We start from the raw sequence: 24,689 nt of genomic DNA on the forward strand, positions 1-24,689 counted from the left end.
CCTGACAGGCGCCTAGTTTGTAAGAAAAAGGGGGTTTTTACTTGTTTGCAGCCAAACTTGGAAAATATTTCAGCACTCACCTTTCCTTAAGTAATGATTATTACTTTATTTGAAGGTTTAAAATAAGCACAAAAGACAGACAAACTCTGTTTAAAAATTGAACACTCCCCACCCCAGCCCCTCCCAAGAAATGTTAGTTAAGAAAGTATATTAAAATTCAAAATAAGGGTTAGTGATTCTGTGACATCAAGATTGTGATTAATATTTTCATGGGTTTCTTTCTCATAATATGTATTGCGATGTAGTAGAATGAGAGAGCGAGAAAGAGAGAGAGAGAGAGAGGGGGGGGGATAGGAGAAACAACTTTGGATAATAATGTAGGTAAATAGCTGAGAGTGCAAATACTTCCCTTTTAAAGGCGAAGTCCTGAGACTTGATGGCAACTTGTCTATTAATGTGTGATGAACTGATAGAAGCGCTCCAGCTATTACCAGTAAAATCCACATGCTTCATCTTCTTGAAAGCCTTTTATTGGTCTTTTGGTATATGCTTTCTCTTCTCCTTTCTTACTCTTTCCCCTTCCTCTTTAATTACAGTGTGTGGGGAAACATTTTCATTCCCCAAAGGTGATTATTCCAAGCATAGTTTATTATAGATAGCAGTGAAAAGACTAATTTATTTTTAGGTTGGCCTCTATTGTTAATTTTCCACTTTGGAGTTGGTATGGCTTGTCGCAAATTTTCAGGAAGCTGTAGTTTGCTACTTCACAGAATTCCCCGTGAATGGAGGAAAAAAAAAGGAAATGTACGATACGAGTGTGGCAATACTTTGTCATATTTTCCTTGCCCAGATCCAACTTGTGTTTTTCGTTAGCTGCTTTCCTTTGACTCTAACTTGAAGTTAGAGGTAGACTTCAGCTTTTGTCCATTTAAGTAGCATGCTGCTTCATTTGGTCTATTCAGTTTCTTAAGATTAGCTTCTGTGAAAATGTGAGTCATATGTTTTTTGTTAAAATTCTGGAATATGTTCAGGCATAAGTGTGAAGTATTTATTCAGTATGTTAAGGAGTTAGAACAGAAATAGCAGTTCTTATTCTTTTTACAAAATTGTTGGTATGTAGCTATTTTCTGTATTTGTGAGGTATAACTTCTGGTATCTTCTTCTCCTGAAGTTCTCCCTCCCCGACTCCCATCTCCCAACATACGCTGCTTATCCATCAGCGATTTTTATGCCTTTCTTGCAGTGATATATATCATTGAATTGCAACTTTGTCTTCTGATAGTAAGAAAAAAAAAGTCTGGCCTTTGGGACAGTCATACCAGCATATTCTGTTACAAATACATTTTTGTTACTCACCCGCTATTTTTAACTATTCCTGTAAGGGGATATTACGTTTTTATTAGATTCTTGTAAATGTTGGCTTTTTAAAAGCATAGTAATTGCTGTGGTTGATAATTTTGCATCTCAGTAGTTATCTGGGTTTAGCTGTTAATTTCAAAGGAAAACCAAAACCTGTGGATATGGTGGGGAAAATGTGTAGGATTTGATTCTGTCTGCCCGCTGTTATTTATTAAATAGATATTAAAAACATTTTTTTGTAATTTTTTTTGGTGAAAAGACTTATTTTAATGGATACTCCTCCACTTGTAATTTGTGAGTCTTTGAGAACAATCAGGTTTACTGTACTGTCAAAAAATGTTTATAGCTAAGAGAATGCTAATGTACAAATTTTAGCTGCGATTTTTATCTGTCTCCAATATAATTCATTAGAAGTAAAGATATTAAACTTGCATTGTAATGATTTGAGTAGTACTTTGTGTGTGGATTGAAAAAAAGGGATGGGTGGTAGAGGTTTGGAAAGGAGAATATAAGTAACGTTTATTGAGTATCTGATATTGTGTCTGGCGTTGTGTTTAGACTATTCCATTTAATCCTCATGAAAAACCTATATTATCACTATTAAACTGATGAGTAAAATGGAGTTCAAAGAGGTTAAATAATGTTACACAGTTTACACAGCATAACATCGAACAATGATTTGAAGGTTGTTGGCCTTTAGTTAACCTTGGTATCAGGTATTAGTGGAATCAGAAGAAAAAAGTACCTCTTCCTCCAGTACAGGCTGATCAAATAGGTGTCAGTTCTAATTTGGAAAAAAGTGCTTAATTTGTTTGGTTTCCTTAAGTGGCAGAGGATGGAATTTGTCTTCAATAAACTTAAGTATTGGTGTACAGAAGAAAGTTGTTAGAAAATAATTGAATGTCAAACTGCATATGTCTTGGTAATAGGCAAGATTATCGTTTGTTCTGCTCTTAATAATATAAATTTATTTCAACTAAATATTTGTTTTTTTAAATCCTATTAAATAAGCTGACACAACAGACATTTTAATTCTATGTATGTTGTGCTCCTTTTTTATACAGAATTTTTTAAATGTAGAATTTCTTTTTATATGAATTTTTTTCTTAACTCAATTACCAACACAAAACTTTTTCAGCAAAGACTGATTATGTTAATAAGAATTCCCCATACAGAATAGGCACTTTTAAAAAAATTAATTGACATCTGTTTTAGTATGACTTGATTGGATAAAAAGTTTCACTATTAGATAATACTAGTAAAGTAATACTAGCTTATCAGGTTATAGCTAAAGTTAATTAGGATGATAACTCATTATAAACCCAGCTTTTATGTAGTTTGTATGTCTGTAAGTGTGCATATTTGTGTGTGCAGATGAAAACTTATTTTTGTAATATGTCAATTTGGAATAGGTTATTTTGACATCTAAATTAACTGTGATGAAAATATTCTAGAAGTGAAAAATATACTTGTGTTTTGATTGCCGAATACATTAAGTTCTTGCTCTTCAGAATTTTTTCCTTTACTAAAAATAGGGTAGTCATTTGACATTAGGACTGATGAAATAGTGATATTCTTTTGTCACCTGGAAAATATTTTGCATGAAAAGACTAGGTTTGTTTTTATTATTTATTATTTTTATTATTGTGACCATAATCATTGAGATATAATATTTTATTATATATGACCAAAATCAATGATAATCTTTTCATGTAAAAAACTTTGTCACATATTTTGGCCAAATTTAGGGCAAACATTTTTAATTATGGTAGTCTAATTGGCAGTAGACCGAACATATCAAAAGCAGATATTTCTAAAAAGCAGAGGGATATGTGTCGTAATTACACATCATTTGAAAGAATTGTGTGGTTAATTTAAATGGGCCGCTTAAGCACCGGCAGTAGGTGAATTGAAATACTTCTTACTCCATTCTTGCAAAAACAAAAAACAACCCCCCCACCACCACGGCATCTAACGGAATTCCTGTAGCTTCTTTTATTTTGCATGTTTCTTTTATTTCCATGTGGCAGGTGAAATTCAGAGGGACTACAGCTGCCACCATTTTATTTCTGACATATGTGTTTTCTGGTTGACATTGATGATGGCTTCTATTTCTCCTCCCAAATATTGCTGTCAATGCCATTTTAAATATGAGCTCATTGGCAAATAATCGTAGGTTTGGTCTCAGTCTAAAAAGCTCTTCCATGAGAGATCTTACTTGACATTCTTTATGCCTTGGCAGTTTCTCTCTTAATTTTGTTTTCTTTTTTTTTTTTCTTCAGCTCAGGTACCTGACAATGATGAGCAGTTTGTGCCAGACTATCAGGCTGAAAGTTGTAAGTATACTATGACTCATCTCTTGAACTTTTCTTCGTCTTTGTTTCCTGCTTTTATCCTTTCTCTTTGGTTGGTCTCCACTTCCAGTGTCTTTTCTTTCATTGTGTCCGTGCCGTTTTAGCTTACAGTCATGAGGAGATTGTATTTGTCGGGTTGTGACATCAGTAGAACCCCTGTAGGATCTGAGCAGAGCTTAGGAAAACTGTTTGGATTAAAAGAAGGTCCTGTTCTCTATTTCGTTAATATCCTTGGAGAAGAAACAGGGTGTGATCCATGAACATGCAAGTTTTTACTTCCAGCTTTTCAGTATGTTCAGCAGGAAAAGTGTGTGTGCTGATGGGAGACGGTCAGTAGTTCAAATCCTCATGAGATTTATTGTATAACATAAAAATCTTAGACCACGCATCCTCTGGCTTATTGTATTATTTTACGTTCATGAACTTTCACCTGCTTGGATTTAATTTTTAGCCTCATTATCTGCTTCCTGGTTGCAGTCACACAAATGCAAGTAGCCATTGGCTTCTCTTAGGATCCCTTCTGTGTTTCTTTCCCCGAGCCTTGCTCCAGGGCTTGTCATAGCATGTGAGAGGAGTGATTCAGGGGTTCTCCCCTCCTCTAGTGGAAGAATGAGCATTTTGCCTGTATCAACATGGTTGCCTCGGGGTTTACTTCCGATATTTATGGTTTGCCTCTATCAGCAAACTGCAGCTATTGACCTGAGGTGTGAATAGTAAAGATAAGGGTATAAATGCCATCCTGATTATAAAACTGACCTAATACATTTTTGTTCTTTTAGCACCAATTAAAGCTCTAACTTGTTTCATTTTTCCAGGCCATTGACGTTTCACAGGAGGCAGTAGCAACAGCAACAACAGATGCTTAATACCTTACAACTTATCAAACCCATATTTTCACACCTAATATCATAAATCTAACACAAATACCTGCGTTACTTTGAGTAACAGATGTTCGTGTGCAATGTTTTCACCTTTTATGTTTGCTATCTTACATTTCCCAGGTGTCAAGGGTTGTAAGAGGTTTCTTCCAGATTCTCTCCCGTGTTACATATTTTAGTTCGGCGTCATTACAGTTTTTTTTTTTTTCATTTGTGGTAAAATATATATTACAGAAAATTTATCATTTGAATCCTTTTTAAGTGTGCGGTTCAATGGCAGCCACATTGTTGTGCAAACATCAACACCATCCATTTCCAGAACTTTCTTATCATCCCTACTGAAAGTCTGTACTTACTAAAAAATAACTCCCCACTTACCCTGCCCCCAGCACCTGGTAACTACTTTTGTATCAGCTTGATTTTTGATCTGAGAAGAGAATTTTCTGTACTGTTTGATATATTTATTAGACATAGGATTTCAAGAAACCTGTTCAGCTAAGGTTTAGACCTTAATTAGAGACTCTTAGAAATTCCCGGAAGGATGATGGCTAAGGAGGACAGCTAGGCAAGGTCTCCCTTTCTTCAGTAAAGTGTGGGAACAGAATGGTCACATTTCCACATGTCCCTTCCTGTGAGGCGCTGGAGCTCTTTCTAAAAACTTAACCTGTCATCTGAGTGGGAGAGTTAGTCTCATGGAGTCATTTTATATCTGAAGAAATTGGTAATGATTTTAATACTCTACCAAACGCCTAAAGGTAATTTTTTACTCCTTTTCTTATTTGCCCTCTTTTTGGTTTTTCGTATTCTTGATTAATTCGTCTCCCTGAACTCACTTCTCTAGGTTCACAGCATATGATTCTTTCTTTCTTTCTTTATTCCTTTGATTACTCCTTCTCAAGTCACTCATCTACTTTCCCTGTCTTTCCCAGGGTTCTGTCCCCAGACCTTTCCTCTTCTTTTCCTTGTGCCATGCCAGCACAGTCCCACAGAACTTTCTGCGATGATGGGAATAATCTATGTCTGTACCGTTCAGTATAGGAGCCACTAACCACATTCCTCACTGAGCACTTGAACTGTGGCTAACGGGACTGAAGAAATTAATTTTTAATTTATTTATTTTTTATGACTTTAAATTTATGTGAACACATGTGGCTCTCGGCTACTGTGGTCAGCATGCTTCTGTCGAGCTATGTCTCCTACGTCGTTTTCTCTAGTGCGGGTCTCCAGTCTGTCCCCGTCTACTGAACATCTGGTGTCCCTGATCCACCAATGAGGTCCTGGTGCAGATTAGAAAAACGCAGCACCTCTGCACTCACCCCCTCCGCCCTCAGCTGAGCATCAGCATAAAACACCATTTACATAGCACACCCAGTTTTCAATGTGATGCTCCACTGACAGTTCACTCTCAGTAAGGCCAATGGTGAAATCTTTACTTTTTTTCTGCCCAGCATCTCTCTTCAACTTCTGTTGCCTTTCTAAGTTGATGGCATCACCAATCCAAGCTGAAAACCTTTAATTTATCTTCAGTCCGTCCCAGTTCTTTACCATTAACCTCCCTTTGCTTACTAAGTTGTTAATTCTACATCTCAGAAGTATCTTAATTTCATGGCTTCGACTCCATTTCTAATATTTCACTGCCTTAGTTCACACCCACTTTCTGCCTGCACGGAACTTGTGAATCAGCCTTTCTGTTGGTGTTCTCGCCTTCGGGTTTCCCTCCTTCCGGTCTGCCCTCTGCAATGATATTAACACACAGCCATGTGACCTTGTTAATTTTCTCTTTAAACTTCTTTCGGGACAAAGTCCTAATTCTTTAGCTGTACAGAACATTGTTCTATAACCTGGGCCTTGGCTATCTTTTCAGTTTTAACTCTTGCTATCCCAGTACCCTGTGTCTCTCCATTCTCTAAACTTGAGCCTTTCTAATTTTTCAGTTCCCCAAACAGAGTGAGCTCTCTTATGCCTCTTTACCTTTGCACGTGTTCATTTTACTTTAAAATTTTTTTAAATTTTGCTTTGCAGTTTGGTGTACCTCCAACTCCAGACTCAGCTACGAGTTCACCGCACTGAGGTCTTTCTTGACCTTTCTTTGCATCATTACCCTGCAGAGTTAGACTCTATAGCATCTTGTACCTTCTGTTTATTATAATATTTTAGATACATGTCGGTAAGACTGTGAACTTCTTGAGGATTAGGAGCATGTCATAGTCAGTATGCCTGGCATGTTTCAGAAGCACAATAAGTAAAATTGTTGTCATAACCATGATCAGCTTCTTAGTGCTGATTTTCTCCTAGGTATTTTCGAAGTCCTAATTCCCTTCTTAAGGTGGAAATGTCTGATCATGCCTTAAAGCATTATATATAGTGTCCTTCTGGAAAAACATGCTAAAACCATGCATGTTTAGCCAAGCACTTTCAGAATGCTGAAATTTTATTTTACTTCAGTTAGTGAATATTTACAGTTTAACAAATATGGCTCTGGGACTTGTGAATAAAACACCTAATTATAAAGGGAAACCTATAAACACATGTAAAAATAAATCTGAAATAATCTAATAAGAAGAAAGTGGAGGTGATTTATTTTAAGTTTCACTGACTTAAAGGACTATTGTTCAGATGATGGTGACCAGCTAATTTCAATCTTCACTGAGGATGGAACAAGAGGGAAATAATTTAAATAGAGGAATAGAGCATATGGATTAGACTCTAAAGAGCATTTCTGGATGGAGAAGTTTATCAAATATTGGAATTGAAAGGCTATCTTGTCTCCTAAATGCCCTTTACAAATGTTTGATACTTGTCTGTCTGGAAAAGCTTAGTGGAGTGGAGGGATCCTATCTCTAGGAACAGAAAGAAACTCCATCCCCTCTGTGTGGCCCATCTATACTATAACTTCTATGGGGCTATTTTTTTCCAATGGGAATAATCAGATTTCCTTACATACCTCAATCAAATAAAATGCTTCTGTTTTTGCTTTTATTGCTTTAGCCCTTTGGTAAATATAGGTTAGGAGAATGAATGGCAAGTTTCTGCCCAGCACTGTTTTACAGAACATACATTCGAGTGTAATGTGTATAAACATACGTAGAAGAGTAGTGAACAGAGCATTCAAAAAATCTGAAAAATGAAATTAAACCATAACACTGGGGTATTTCCTAGAAATTTTCCTGAGCATTTCTTATATTTATTTATAAAGTTTTTCTGTTGGAAACCTGGAATCTTAATGATGTCATGCTATAGTCTGGCAACCTTTGAAGGATGCTGACGTTTGAAGCATGTATAGACATTAAAAACAAATGAAAACAAACAAAAACATCATACAAGCCCATCCTAGGAATTGAATGGAAGCTAAGAAAAACAATTATGTGGCTCAAATACACTGTTTCTTAGAAATGAATCTTTTCAGAATTCAGACACTGTGGAAAAAGATAGAGTAACTTTAGGATACGCTTTAGTCCAGAGGAAGTAGAATTATATCTCTTCAGAAAAGAGAATTAAAAGAGTATTTAGAATAATAGATGAGCCTTATCTTTCCAAAGTAGATACAAATTTGTGTATAGACTGAATTTTTGTAAATCATGTGTTTTAAATTCAATACATCAATAATCTTATATTTTAAATCATCTACTTTAAATTTAGTTATACCACTAGTCTTTTAAAATCTACCACCCCTCATTTTCTTCATTTACAAAGTTGTGTGTTACTGTTTTTCTAACTTGTTCGTTTCCATTTGATTACATTAGTTCCTTCCCATGTTTCCTCTACAGTGATTCACATGATAGATGATATTCACATTTACATTTTATGTTCTCCCAGAACATTCCCAGGGGTTTAGCCAGGGTTATGCAAAATTCCCAGTAGGACAGATCCTTGTAACTCTACACCTTTCTTTCACACCCGAGAAAGAACACTGGAATGCAAATCAATTAGAATGATGTCATTAAAGGAATAATAACCTTGACTCTTCTCTGATATATTTATGAAAGTAAATATAAAAAGTTTGCAAATTTCTCTACTTTAACTGAAGTTTGTAACACAATACTAGTGACCCATTCTGAAAATAATCAAGACAAACCAGTGTGTGCAGACTCAACTGTTTAAAGCCATTATTACATGGGTGATACGTTGTCTATGTAAATGAAAGTCATAGCTGCACTTCATCTTCTTAGGAATTTTTTTTAAAAAGAATAGCACTTGGGGTGCTTTTTGCAGTGAAGTGGAGAAAAAAAATACCTTAACAGATTCATGTTACAAATCTGCTTCTGAAAAAAGCTGAAGTTAGGTCTATGCAGACCCTGACTGAATAATTCCTTTTATATTAACATGTGTTTGTCCTGGGTTGGAAAGTTCCACTTAGTATTTCTTAATTTTCTTCCTTTCTACTAAGCTACCTTCCTGCATTCTGTTCCTTTCTACACAGACAGTGAGTACTTTATAAAATTTACTTTTTGTTACTAATTTTGAAACCTTTCTTACCTGATTCATGTTTTGGATGTGACTGGTCAGGAAGATTTCGTCTTTTATTTCTCTAACTGCTTTTACCAGAAGGTGAGCACACATTCACAGAGGAATTCTGTTTCTGAGATTTGAGGAAATGAGTTTGTTACTGTGTTTTGTCTTCTTTTTAAACATTTTTGGAGGTAAATTTAAGCATGTCACCGTCATCAGACTTAAACTATCCATTTCAAGGACGAAGTGGCTTCTGCCTTTCTCACCTGCGATCATACGTATGTGTACGATCTCAGCCATTGCCAGCCCTTGAAGGTTGATTGCTTTGTGTATGGTTTTTGTTGTGGTTTTGGTTGTTTTTGGTCTGTTTGTTGCTTTGTATTTTCTTTTTCTTTTTTCTTTCTGTTTAAATATTTTATCAAAGCAATATATTGATAGAGTAGGAAAACGCAAGTAAGATCATTCCCCATTTTTCACAGTTCTCTAGAGGCAACCATTTTTTTTTCCTTTGTAGTTGGCTCACATACTAAATAATGTAATTGTACTGCAACTTATTGATTTATCAGTTTTAGGGTTTTTTTGTTGTCCTGTTCAGATAGATAATCATTTTGGGTAAGTTTAAATTATTTTCCTGAAAGTCATCAGCTATGTAATTTTACATGAGTCCAGTAATCTAATTCACACTTGAGTGTGAATATGAACTATTTGGGAAGCTTATTCAAATGCAGCTTTATGGTCCCTATCTGTGAGAGTTTGCCCGTTTAGGTCTGGAATTGGGCCCTGTAATTTCTAACGAGCTGTTAGGTTATTCTGATGCAGGCCTTCCAAGCAGCCCAATGTTAGACATTTTACTATCCTGTTATTTACTTATTTGTAGAATAAAGATAGCAGCATCAATTTTTTGCAGTTAAGTTGTAAGATGGACTTGGCTATTCATACACAATTCATTATGTAATAGATACAGTTTCTGAAGATGTTATTAAGTAATATATTGTCATCTTATTGAAATATACTAGGGAATTAAATCTATATAGAAATGATACTGTTGAAGTGGTTTCTTCATTTTTATCATTTTACTTGAGTTATTTGTGTTTTCCAATTGCAAAGACTATTTTCTACTTATTTTCTCTTACCTTTAGCTATAAGAAAGTCATGGCTGATTGTAGATCCTGTCATCCTTGAATCAATTCTACTTTAGAAGGCTACCTAGTAAATTGTGAATTTTCCCAATATGGTTAGAGAGAACCAAGCATTGGGGGCCCCATCCTTTTCCAAGTACATTCATTAGGGATTCTTGTTATTAGATAGTCTACTCTTTCATTGGTAGTGTACATCTGCCCTATCTATGCCAGTTTTGAGTCCAGCAGCTACATTTTCAGCAAAAAAAATTTTATTTGGTGCTTGTTTGTTTCACAAGGAACATATTTTTCAAAGCAAAATAGAAACCCAGTGAAAAATAAGCTGCATCTTGTAATAATTTTCATTTTAGATAACCTCCCAGGAATCCACGAAGTTTTAGAGAAGAAAGAAAATCTAAATAATACACCTTGGGCCTGTTTCTTAATCTTTATTTACTTATCCATAAAATGACAAAGAAATAATCTCTCAGACACAGGCCACGTTGTGATTGTGACTCTTTTTCCACGCTCAAGGGAAAAAACGAAGGGTAACATCTAAATATGGTAAATGCTTGCTTGAATTTGAAAGTGGACTTTAGAAAAAACATAATTAATGGGGAAATGTATAAATAGAAATTACAACAAATTACTATGTACTTATAAGTAAACAGTTGGATCAATTTTATTAAGATCTGCTCTAGGAGATAGATCCCTTTCACAAGTTTTAGTTCTACCGGTTTATTCTTCATAAGGTAGATAGTTCAGACTCAGTGCCAAAGTGAAAACCAAATGACAAAGGAAAACAGCCCCACCTTCCAAAAAAAATTGGAGTTTGTTGTTTCCTTATAGCTGAAAGCTAAAATTACGTATCTCAACCCAAGATTTTAGCTTTTTGCTTCCTATTTTCTTTATCATTCCTTAATTTTGCCTTTAGTATTACAAATTATCCTAGAAATTAACTTCAGAAACATGCTCAAAGGGAGTACGTCAACAAATGCTTTCCACTTAGCCTGCCTATACTTAGTAACAAATTATTTTGAGAAAAGTGATCTGTGCCTTCTTTGGTTGAACGTTACTCAATATTAAATAAGTATATCATTATGCAGTAACTGGATTTATTAGTCTGAAAGCCAAACAGTATTTATTGGAAAATTTAGGTAAGGGATGAAGGTGGAAAAGTATTTTCAGAACCAAAGTTATGTTCTTTGTTCTAGTATTTTTAATATATACACAGATGCGTATATATATTGATGAATAAAAAAAGCAAAAACAACATTTATTAGTATTTGCAAGTAAAGCCAAAGCAGTCATGAAAATGAGTACATTTTGGGGCCATCAAATTTATGTAAAATTCATGAAATCAGATATAGAGGACAGATGAAGAGATAATCTGAGCTAAACTAGTACATGAGAATCTTTATGTCATAATTGTATGTTTAGTGTTCTTATGGGGTTTTATTTATATCATTCTTTTTTTCCCATTTTTTCCCCTTTATAACATTAAACGTCTACTTAATATGCATAGTGCTTATTTGCTTCTGTCTGTTAATGAATTTTCTCCTAATGAGAGTTTGTGCTGTGTGTCACTAAGTAAAAATGGTTGGTTTGATGTGGTTGCTTTTTTAAATCTAATGAATTGTGCCCCAACAAGCACTACTTTGCTTTGGCATTAGCTGAGGCTTTTGTTAACTCAAGAAAGTATTTATCGACAATTTATCAGGAGTGGCTAGATTAAAAATCCTACTTATATAATGTCTGATTAAAGTTTAAGAAAAACTGCTTTTGTGTGCTAATGATTTTGTATGCCATCTTTAAATCTTATTTAAATCTAAGGTTAACAAAGTTCATTTTGCCATGGATACTATATTGTTAAACCGTTCAGGCTTGTTTCATAATTACTCCTAGTTGTTGAATTTACAGTGCTTTTAAGAGCGATTTTTAGATCCCATGGAAGAGGTTTGAATTGTGATTGTTCCTTTATGTTTTATAGGGAAATATTATATTCATATTTCTGTTTGCAAAATTGGAGTGCTTATGTATGCTTACAAATGTGAGCCATATCCATTATCTTCATTTTTATTATTTAAAATATGAATAATAAATCTTAGTAGTATAAACATTTTTATTTTACTTATGAGATTTTAATTTAACTTATTTACTGATACATATGTCTATACAGTTGTATATTAAGGATGCTAAGTAAGTTTATAAGACAGTAAAAGTTTATTCATTCAGCGAATGTGTTTTGAGCCTATTATATGCCATGCTTTGTTCTAGGCACTGCTGATACAGTGGTGGGCAAACAAGAAAAGTACCTCTGCTCTCATGAAGCTTTCCTTCTTACTGCATGTAACTGATAAAGTCTTATTCATCCCATGTTGAGGGATGTGAAATTGTATCGGGGTCAGTGTGTATTCATAGTCATTGTCTGTTCAGACTCTGATCTATTATGTTCTGAAGAAAATGTACTTAGGTGTTTTTTTTCAAATTTTATGTTTATTTCCACAGAAAGCACTCTGCTTAAAGGTGTAGCCCCTGGATTTCCCAGTGGATGACTCTCTGTGTTCATACCTCTTTAGCCTAAGCCTAAATTCCTGTGATGGTTGACTAAGAAGAATATTTTACAGCTTTTTAAAAATTAGGTACTCTCATGTTAATATTGGGTTGGCCAGGAAGTTCGTGTAACATCGTACGGAAAAAGCCGAACGAGCTTTCTGGCCAACCCAATACTATACATTGTATATTACTATATACAATGTATTAACCTCTACATTTTGAGACCCTACTTGTTCTTTAAGATTCAGTTCATATCTCATTTATTCCTTAATTATCTTAGAATTAATGACTTGTATGTGCCCATAAATGCTTTGTGTACATCTCAATTTAAACACTATTTCAATTGGCTTGTAGAGGATGGATCATGTCCTAGTGTATGATTCACATGTTGTGGGGATTGAATGAGTATTGAAATGAATGAATAGCTTCTTGGGTGCTTAGACTCTTTTTAAAAACATATTCATGCACAGGTGGCTTAAGCTGTTTGAAATCTAACACAGATATCTTCTTTTATTTTCCATGTTTCATTTTTATTTGAAGGATAATGGAAAGCTGTTTGCATTTGTGTAACAATAGAGCCAAGTCTCAGTTATCAGATTAGGGCTCTCTGATAAATATTATTTAAGACTCATATCTCACATTTCTCAGTAATCTCTGTTTAGCACGAATACTCTGAAATAACTTGGTATTGTTCCAATTTTATACAGAGAGAAACCTAGGATGTAAAATAATTCAGTAGGTAAAGCATGTGATGACTGATATTACAGAGGTCAGACCCCAACTCATACTTGCTTTCTCTGTGGAAATCTTCCATCCCTGAGAGCCCTTCCTTAGCCCACTTGTAAAGATTTCAAAACTGTTATTACCCTTGGGAAAAAACCTACATTGCTCAAAAAGAATGTTCTTCATATGGGACATCAATATTGTTTTAAAATTCTTCTTATCAAGGCGTGATAAATTGACAGAGACCAAGAGAGCCAGGCGTTTGTCCCAGGAAAGATATTCGGTGAACTGATACGAGCTAATTACCCTACAGGAAAGCAAGATGGGAGGACTTGGTATTTGGGGACTATTGCCAATTCTTATCTAGGCTACAGTGCTTTTTTTCCTCTTCCTCAAATATTTTATCTTACTTTTCCAGCATTTGAGAGGTTTTTGACAACACTATATATTTTCATGTTTATGTGCAGGTTTTGACTTCAGAAAGGTTTCAGATCTGGCATATTTTCCCCACAGGAGGCGGAGGGAGAAGAATAGTTTGGGTAATTATGAGAGTAGTAGTAGTTAGCAGCAGCAGAGTTAGTAAGAGTACTAGTCACAGTAGTAGTGTTCATGGAATTGCCAAAATAGTAGTAAATATTCATGAAAATCCCAAAGCTGCAGCTTGAAGAGACATTATAGATTAGTGATATCAACAGTCTTATTTTAAAGATGAAAAACTGAAATCCAGAAATATTATTGGGCTGTCTCTGATTTTAAAAAGAGTATATGCTCTCACTTGTGTCTAGGTAAAAGAGCAAATAAAAATTCTATGAACCTAGACACTTTCACTTATATGTGACATTTTCTTTATCAAATTCTGTTTGTAACCCTGGAATAAAAAATATTTTTCTCAACCATTTTCTCATTCAAGAAGGTACTTTTAAATTCTGCAACCTTATTAGCACAAATGTGTATTTTTCAGATAAAGGAATGCATTTAATTCAATACATCTTTATGGTAGGCTTTTGTTTATCTGCTTTACCAATTTTAGTGTGTCTGTATATAATTCTTAGTTTACTATTATTTAGGTTTTTCACATTAAGTATGATCAAAATCTATAAACTGCTATAAAATTCTGGATACATTTTGATCAGAAAGAAATATATACCCTGCTTTGTCCACTTTTCCCTCTGAACTTTTCAACGTTGACATTTAATCCCAAACCAAAATACGCTCTTCTTAGATTGTCTTCCAGCTATAGAGTTGCCAGGAAAAGTTCTGTCAAATACTCTCAAGGCAACTGGACTCGGTTAAAAGTGGCTCTTTCCTATCAAGATGTATGGATAATATTGAAGCAAACCCTTCAATAGTGTTAGCTTTTCCTTTGAAATGGAGGTCATGCTGTGAAGTGAACTCTTACTGCTGTTTGAGGTTGTTTTCCTCCATCCTCATGGACACAACAGCCTTATTATGTTGATTTGATTTGATTCTCTAGTCCATGGCACTGGGGCTAGAATGTCAGGTGACTCAGTTGTCTCAACTGACAGGGCTGCAGGGAAAGCCAAGTAACTGGATGTCATTGCTCCCTTTCTTCTGAATGTTTTTGCCTTCCTCAATCTCTCCACATTCTTGTTTTCTTCTAGGGTAATCAAACCTTATTTTCCTTTCTGAAAGCTCTACGTTCATTCACTGTTTTATTGCAGATTAAAGGCTGGTGCATTAGAAGGTTATCAGCTAATCAATAAACTTCAGTCATCCCATCTTGTGGTAAAACTGTTTCATTGATCAGAGTGGAAATTTAGGCCCTTAGCCTTTAAATGGCAGTTTCTGAAGGTTTGGAGAATGTGCTTATGGAATGTATAGCCCAATCCTCTTATGTATATTGAGAGGTAGTCATATGAGTTTATGTGTGTGTGATGTACACAGAAGCGAATCCACATATAAAAATGTCTTTAACTGTATTTTATTTAAAATATTGTTCTCACTTTTCTTAATTTTTTTTTCAAATTCTGATCAGTAAAACTCTTTCTCTCTATCTCTCTAAATATATAAAACCTATTTTTGTTAAGACTGGTATTAAGATGTCTTCTAAACCCCTAAAGTGAATTTTCAATAATTGCACACATAGTAGAAAAAGGTTCAAATGCTCTGATTGTGAAATCAGAAAAATCATACTCTTATTTTCATATTAATTACGTAGTTAAATAGATAATAGCTTAAGAATCTTAAGATTTCGTTTCTTTATTTTGGTAAATCGAAGCTTGCTCTTTTGGTTGAGTTCCTACCATTGCTTTTTTCTTTTCCATAATGAAAAGTAAGTTTTGCCAACAAATATTCATAGTGCCAGGCATTATGCTAGGTGCTATAGAATGAAATTTAAAAACAATATTTGTGATAATACTAATCTCTACTTGTTTAGCAATTTAGAATTCATAGATCATTTTCACACCCACGTCTCATTTGTACCTCACAGTGGTCCTGGGATGTAGGCAGAGCAGACAACGTCATACAGGTTTAGTGAGATCCCCAAAGTCTCATAGATAGTGAATGTCAGAACCAACTCATCTTGTAGCATTTTCTCTTATACGCATCTGAGCAGTATGTGTTAACCCATCATTCCTTGAAATGCTAAGACTAGACAAGTGAATAAAAAACATAAGTATTTTTTCCATTTGCATGTATACATACATAAATTTATGTTTGTATAATATAATAAATCAAAGGAAAAATGGAAAACATCCAAAAGTTTCTTACTGTTTATAGATTTCTTCTAATTTATAACAATGTACAAAATAACATATATGGAAAGCACAGGTGGAGTAGACAGTCCTTTAAGTTCCCTATTACTCTATGAAAATCATGCTCATACTTTGAGTTGTAGAGGTATGGTTAAGTCCTGTGTATACATAAGCCTTCAGCTTCAGGAATCCTGAATGTTTGATTAACAAAATAATGAAGCTCTCAAAAGAGAATTTTTAAATTTTGGTTTGGAACACTATTTCTCTTTGGGCAGTGTATAATTTGGCCAGAAATATTTCCTAATATTGTGCAGAAATTAATTGAACATTATATTTGACATTTTGTCTGGTACAACTTTTTATGTCTATTTATGCTGTTTTATAGTATTAATGCTGTAGACACTAAAGCCATGTAATATAAACATGGGATCCTTTCAGGGGACCAAGGGCAGTGTACTACATAAGAGCAAGGCATTGGACCTAGGATGCTTGAGTTTAAATCTCTATTTACTAGGTGTGTGGCTTTGTATAAGCAACTTAAGATCATTGTGCCTCAGTTTCCTCCTGTTTAAAACCTGGATAATAATGTTCCCATCCCTTAGGGTCACTTGTGTATGTTTATATAAAATATGTAAGTAATAAACAGTGACTAATAAACTACTATGCCATTTTAGATAAGGACTTGAGCATTGGGATTTTGGTATCCATGGGTGGGAACAGATCCTAGAACTAATACCCTAAGGATACCTAGGCAACAGCTGTATGTCTGGCACATAGAAAACACCATATAAGCTTTTATTCTATATATTTTATTCTATATATACACAAATATATATAAAATATACAAAATACCTAATTCATATTATAATATTTCACAAATGCATTTATTTTGATCAACTTACTTTTCTGTGTTGTTTTTGTTTGTTTATTTATTTGCTTTTGCTATATTCAGAAATTATATCTCCCAACTTACAGGCTTATCTACACATATTGTAAAATAGTATAAGAACAATTTGAACTTTTACTGTTGGTCACACTAAGCAGTTCAGTGCATATCCACAGTGATACTGTCAGAAGACACTCAGAAGTGTTGTTTGTTCAAAGCTACTTTCATTTTGACTCTAAGGATTCATAAACAGAAAGTTGACCTGGAAACATTCGGTACTTGAAAAACAGACCTGGTTATAGGATCAGTTAACATCTTACGTTTAAGATTATGGTTTATGCATTCTGGTTGATCAAGGACACCCTGATTTGTGGGTCCAGCAAAATTGCCTGCATCTTCAATGTTTTTGTTGATTTTGAAGTTGATGTATTCATTGAAAGGGAAAAAAAAGTTGATTTTTCAAGATGCAACCTTTACAGTGCAAAGCGATAATAATTATAGTGTTCACTCAGCCTGAATAAAAAATTTCACCAGTTAAATAGGAATAATCAAGATGGGAACTATATTAGAAGTGTGCTAATTTTATGATCCTCTCTTATTTAAATAATAAAAATTCATCCCCAGGACCTTTGCTGTAACACTACGTGCAATGAAAGGGTATTCAGCTTTAGATGTAGCCTGTGGAAGCCCATTTAAAAGTAATTGGTTGCTTAAGTTGTGAATGACCTAAGATCATCCTTATCAAATAGGATGAATGAATTAGTTAGGCAGTGGCTGGGCTTCTACCAGACCAGTTGTGTTCGACCTAAGAATTGGACTCTGCACGCTAAATTTAAGAAAAGTTGATTCTAGCTGTACCTAAAACAGAACTGGAATTACTAACGTTGGATGCTTGTTCAGCACTGAAGTAAATAAAGATCTTAAAGTAGCTGTAATCTCACAAGGCAACACGTTGGCTTTAGGTCAAATCTTAAGTTCCACAATTTACCGTATTTGTGATCTTGGGCTAATTACTTAACTTCTTTAACCCTTGTAAGTAAGAGAAGAAAGTAAATGAATTGGTGTAATGATTAAATGAGATATTTTATGTCAAGATTTTGGCATACAAGTTAGTATTTGATAACTCAGTAACTATAGAAGTAAGACGTTATCAATGCCTATACTCTTGAGGCCAGAGGATTTCATAAGCTACAGTGACAGTTTCAGAGTAGTAATGCTAATAATACAGTTAAAAACAATTGAAAATGACTGCACTTGATTGACCTAGTGGTGAAGAAATTTGGTTTGTGTTGTCATTCCTGCTACCTAACCACCTGTTGGTAATATACCTACTCTAGATAGAGATAATGAATAGATTGTTCTTTAAAAAGTAAACCTCACCCTCCTTTCCATTATGCTCCATTTTCAACCCACAAGGAAGAAACACTACAGATGTAGCAGTGTATACATTACAAAATTGTGGAAGATCCTGCTCTTTCTCTAGTTGGTGTGGTAGGTTGTCTACGCCCAGTGCTTGAAGTTTTTCCTATAGGAAAGATAAACACTGTATTCATAACTCACTACTGGAAAAAAAAAAAAAAAGGTGTTTTAACAGACCCAACCATTTTTATTTATTTTATTTTATTTTTTATCGACAGAGGCACATTTAATTTACAGTGATTATACTATCTATTATTCAGCACAGTTTTAAGTACTACAAGCTCCCTGGAGAACAGGGGGGAAAAATGCATGTAAAAAGAACCCAACCCTCTCCAAAAGCACACAGTGACAGAAGAATCTCAGTGACAAAATACAATTCATGGCACAATAGTGTATTTTAAAGTACTTTAAATTTCTCAATTCTGTATTTCATTCCCATAAGGAACTCAGTTTATTTATTTTTTTGAATTTTATTTTATTTTTTTATACAGCAGTTTCTTATTAGTTATCCATTTTATACAGATTAGTGTATATATGTCAATCCCAATCTCTCAGTTCATCACACCACCACTACCATCCCCCACTGCTTCCCCCCTTGGTGTCCATACGTTTGTTCTCTACATCTGGGTCTCAATTTCTGCCCTGCAAACCGGTTCATCTGTACCATTTTTCTAGGTTCCATATATATGCATTAATATACCATATTTGTTTTTCTCTTTCTGACTTACTTCACTCTGTATGACAGTCTCTAGATTCATCCACGTCTCTACAAATGACCCAATTTTGTTCCTTTTCATGGCTGAGTAATATTCCATTGTATATATGTACCACATCTTCTTTATCTATTCGTCTGTCAGTGGGCATTTAGGTTGCTTCCATGACCTGGCTATTGTAAATAGTGCTGCAATGAACATTGGGGTGCATGTGTCTTTTTGAATTATGGTTTTCTCTGGGTATATGCCCAGTAGTGGGATTGCTGGGCCATATGGTAATTTTATTTTTAGTTTTTTAAGGAACCTCCATACTGTTCTCCATAGTGGCTGTATCAATTTACATTCCCACCAACAGTGCAAGAGGGTTCCCTTTTCTCCACACCCTCTCCAGCATTTGTTGTTTGTAGATTTTCTGATGATGCCCATTCTAATGGGTGTGAGGTGATACCTCATTGTAGTTTTGATTTGCATTTCTCTACTAATTAGTGATGTTGAGCAGCTTTTCATGGGCTTCTTGGCCATCTGTATGTCTTCTTTGGAGAAATGTCTATTTAGGTCTTCTACCCATTTTTGGATTGGGTTGTTTGTTTTTTTAATATTGAGCTGCATGAGCTGTTTATATATTTTGGAGATTAATCCTTGTCCGTTGATTCGTTTGCAAATATTTTTTCGCATTCTGAGGGTTGTCTTTTTGTCTTGTTTGTAGTTTCCTTTGCTTTGCAAAAGCTTTTAATTTTCATTAGGTCCCATTTGTTTATTTTTGTTTTTATTTCCATTACTCTAGGAGGTGGGTCAAAAAGGATCTTGCTGTGATTTATGTCAGAGAGTGTTCTTCCTATGTTTTCCTCTAAGAGTTTTATAGTGTCTGGTCTTACATTTAGGTCTTTAATCCATCTTGAGTTTATTTTTGTGTACAGTGTTAGGGAGTGTTCCAATTTCATTCTTTACATGTAGCTGTCCAGTTTTCCCAGCACCACTTATTGAAGAGACTGTCTTTTCTCCATTGTATATCCTTGCCTCCTTTGTCATAGATTAGTTGACCATAGGTGCGTGGGTTTATCTCTGGGCTTTCTGTCCTGTTCCATTGATCTATATTTCTGTTTTTGTGCCAGTGCCATACTGTCTTAATTACTGTAGCTTTGTAGTATAGTCTGAAGTCAGGGAGTCTGATTCCTCCAGCTCAGTTTTTTTCCCTGAAGACTGCTTTGGATATTCGGGGTCTTTTGTGTCTCCATACAAATTTTAAGTTTTTTTGTTCTAGTTCTGTAAAAAATGCCATTGGTAATTTGCTAGGGATTGCATTGAATCTGTAGATTGCTTTGGGTAGTATAGTAATTTTCACAATATTGATTCTTCCAATCTAAGAACATGGTATATCTCTCCATCTGTTTATATCATCTTTAATTTCTTTCATCAGTGTCTTATAGTTTTCTGCATACAGGTCTTTTGCCTCCCTAGGCAGGTCTATTCCTATGTATTTTATTCTTTTTGTTGCAATAGTAATTGAGAGTGTTTCCTTAATTTCTCTTTCAGATTTTTCATCATTAGTGTATACGAATGGAAGAGATTTCTGTGCATTAATTTTGTATCCTGCAACTTTACCAAATTCAGTGATTAGATCTTGTAGTTTTCTAGTAGCATCTTTAGGATTCTCTATGTATACTATCATGTCATCTGCAAACAGTGACAGCTTTACTTCTTCTTTTCTGATTCAGATTCCTTTTATTTCTTTTTCTTCTCTGATTGCCATGGTTAGGACTTCCAAAACTATGTTGAATAATAGTGGTGAGAGTGGACATCCTTATCTTGTTCCTGTTCTTAGAGGAAATGCTTTCAGTCTTTCACTATTGAGAAAGATGTTTGTTGTGGGTTTATCATATATGGCCTTTATTATGTTGAGGTAGGTTCCCTCTATGCCCACTTTCTGGAGAGTTTTTATTATAAATCAGTGTTGAATTTTGTCAAAAGCTTTTTCTGCATCTATTGAGATGATCATATGGTTTTTCTCCTTCAACTTGTTAATATGGTGTATCACCTTGATTGATTTGCATATATTGAAGAATCCTTGCATCCCTGGGATAAATCCCACTTGATCATGGTGTATGATCCTTTTAATGTGTTGTTGAATTCTGTTTGCTAGTATTTTGTTGAGGATTTTTGCATCTATATTCATCAGTGTTATTGGTCTGTAATTTTCTTTTTTTGTAGTATCTTTGCCTGGTCTTGGTATCAGGGTGATGGTGGCCTCATAGAATGAGTTTTGGAGTGTTCCTTCCTCTGCAATATTTTGGAAGAGTTTGAGAAGGATAGGTGTTAGCTCTTCTCTAAATGTTTGATAGAATTCACCTGTGAAGCCGTCTGGTCCTGGACTTTTGTTTGTTGGAAGATTTTGAATCACAGTTTCAGTTTTATTACTTGTGATTGGTCTGTTCATATTTTTTTATTTCTTCCTGGTCCAGTCTTGGAAGGTTATACCTTTCTAAGGATTTGTCCATTTCTTCCAGGTTGTCCATTTTATTGGCATAGAGCTGCTTGTAGTAGTCTCTTAGGATGCTTTGTATTTCTGCAGTGTCTGTTGTAACTTCTCCTTTTTCACTTCTAATTTTATTGATTTGAGTCCTTTCCCTCTTCTTCTTGATGAGTCTGGCTAATGGTTTATCAATTTTATTTATCTTCTCAAAGAACCAGATTTTGGTTTTATTGATCTTTGCTATTGTTTTCTTTGTTTCTATTTCATTTATTTCTGCTCTGATCTTTATGATTTCTTTCCTTCTGTTAACTTTGGGTTTTGATTGTTCTTCTTTCTCTAGTTCCTTTAGGTGTAAGGTTAGATTGTTTACTTGAGATTTTTCTTGTTTCTTGAGGTAGACTTGTATTGCTATAAAGTTCCCTCTTAGAACTGCTTTTGCTGCATCCCATAGGTTTTGGATCCTCGTGTTTTCATTGTCATTTGTCTCTAGGTATTTTTTGATTTCCTCTTTGATTTCTTCAGTGATCTCTTGGTTACTTAGTAATGTATTGTTTAGCCTCCATGTGTTTGTGTTTTTTACGATTTTTTCCCTGTAATTGATTTCTAATCTCATAGTGTTGAGGTCAGAAAAGATGCTTGATATGATTTCAATTTTCTTAAATTTACTGAAGCTTAATTTGTGATTGAGATGTGATCTATCCTGGAGAATGTTCCATGCACACTTGAGAAGAAAGTGTAATCTGCTGTTTTTGGATGGAATGTCCTGTAAATATCAATTCTATCTGGTCTATTGTGTCATTTAAAGCTTGTGTTTCCTTATTAATTTTCTGTCTGGATGATCTGTCCATTGGTGTAAGTGAGGTGTTAAAGTCCCTGACTATTATTGTGTTACTGTCGATTTCCTATTTTATAGCTGTTAGCAGTTGCCTTACGTATTGAGGTGCTCCTATATTGGGTGTACATCTATTTATAATTGTTATATCTTCTTCTTGGATTGATCCCTTGATCATTATGTAGTGTCCTTCCTTGTCTCTTGTAATATTCTTTATTTGATAGTCTATTTTATCTGATATGAGTATTGCTACTCCAGCTTTCTTTTGATTTCCATTTGCATGGAATATCTTTTTCCCTCAGTTTATTTCTAGCAGAGGAAAAAAAGTATATCAACAATTTAGAATTCTGAGACCCAGCCATTTTTAAACCATGGTTAAGAGTCATTCCATTTTAGAAATTGTGTGAATTATTTGCATAGATGTAGTGCCAAGATAAAGATAGACAAATATTTAAGTCTTTATTTACATGGAATACAGTTCTTGTGCATAAAAATATGTTAAAAACCAAAACCATGATCCTTGAATTCAAAAAACATAGTGGGAAGTTTGGAAGAAGAGGGTGGAATATGCCTGGGATAGTTAAGATATAGTAGAGTGAGGAGTTAACATAGCAGCTAAGAGTACACGTTCTGGGGTCCTACTAGTTAGGCTCATGCCTCAATCTACTACTTTCTAGTTCAGTGATCTTGGTAAGTCACTTAATCTCCCAATACTTGTATTTCCTCAGCTTACAAAAAGGCTCTCAGTGGTAAGGATGCTATAGATGTGGAACAAGGGAACAAACATACAACTAATCAGGGCATTTATAATTATTGACACTACTACTATTATAAAATTAATAAAAGTCCTGCATGACTAACAAATTAAATAAATGTTACATAAGTTCTATAGCTTTTTAAAGAGATTAATGGAAATTGGAGTAGTTGAGAATGTCTTCATGAAGCAAATGAAACATGACCTGGAACCAGAAACCCAGATTCATGGAATGAAATGATCCATGAAATGAAATGAAACTATAGAGATTATCCACCCTTCGTGGGCAGTAGTAGTGAATACTTGCTTAGTGCTCCCTGTGTGCTGGGTACTTTTCTAAGCACTTTATATATATCTTCATGCATCATCCAGTCTTTACAGCAACCTTGTGTACTGTAAACTATTAGTTCCTTTTTTTCAGGTGGGAAGATTGAGGCACAGAGTGGTTAAGTGGATTGTTTCTGATCACACAGCAACCAAGTTGCAGATCTGACTCTAGAGTTTACACCCATAACCACTATCCTATGCTGTTACAGATAGAGTTTTGTGCCATAGAGTTTTGTGCCAAAACTAAGGTTGGTGAGGGAAAACAATTTGCTCAAGGTGACTAGTAGATAGTGCCCAAGAAGTTAGGCACTTTTTGTGTGATTTCCCTAGTCATGATGGGAGGGCCCATGAGGTAAGATGAAGGCCAGGTGTTAATTTCTCTGAAGAAGGCCTGAGCATTTTCTGTCCTTTGGGGAGCAAGGCAGCAGTATTTGGAGATTAGGTGTGCATTGGATAGTGGGAAGATGAAGTTTGATAGGTCACAGTCAACATTTGTGAGTCAGCAAAAGTCAATCAGGTACATTTGGGATTTATTCCTAAGGACAAACAGGCCAGCCTGGAAATTTCTAAGCATGAAATCAGATGTCGTGTTATTGAGGAAGAGAAAGTGGAGAGAAAAAAACAAAGGCGCATAATATATATATTTTTTGTACATATATTTCAGCATATAAGCACACTGTAGTTAACCATATTTAAAAGAGATACATACTAAGTAATGCACCTGTATCAGAAATGTTATAATTATGTCGGTGGAATCTAATGTGGTAAATTGAAGAAATGTGCAGTGGCTACGAATTTATATGCATGCAGTTGTAAAGGGAGAGGGGAATCAAGCTTAATCTGACTTAATATTTATCCCTATGCACACCCTCAGTTTACAAAGCTTCTATTAACTTCAAAGGAGCGAGGTGGAGAATGCAACCCAGGCCTGTTTGGTTTGTGATCATACACTTGTTTTGCGGGTGGTATCCATGTGTTTCTCCAAAGTTCATCTTTTCTATTTGCACACACGGAAGGAGAGCCGAGTCCTCTTTCATCTTCTTATTTTTCTAGTTTCTTGGAAATGTCAATTACAAAGGAGGGCTGTATAAATCTTTGTGTGGTTTAAGTGCTAATATAAGCTGCCAAACGTAT

General features: G+C 34.8%; 1 protein-coding gene across 5 annotated transcripts in view; it reads left to right on the forward strand.

Moving 5' to 3' along the window:
• ETV1 (ETS variant transcription factor 1) overlaps positions 1–24,689 on the forward strand; it is a 95,392-nt gene that overhangs the window by 9,503 nt on the left and 61,200 nt on the right. For all 5 annotated transcript variants that reach the window (XM_060108210.1, XM_060108208.1, XM_060108209.1 and 2 more), the window contains one exon: positions 3,642–3,695. In XM_060108210.1, the coding sequence (XP_059964193.1) occupies positions 3,642–3,695 (54 nt within the window). Of the gene's footprint in view, positions 1–3,641; positions 3,696–24,689 lie in introns of those variants that run through there.

Source organism: Mesoplodon densirostris, chromosome 9 (genome assembly GCF_025265405.1).
Source record: "Mesoplodon densirostris isolate mMesDen1 chromosome 9, mMesDen1 primary haplotype, whole genome shotgun sequence".
Lineage (NCBI taxonomy): Eukaryota > Metazoa > Chordata > Mammalia > Artiodactyla > Ziphiidae > Mesoplodon > Mesoplodon densirostris.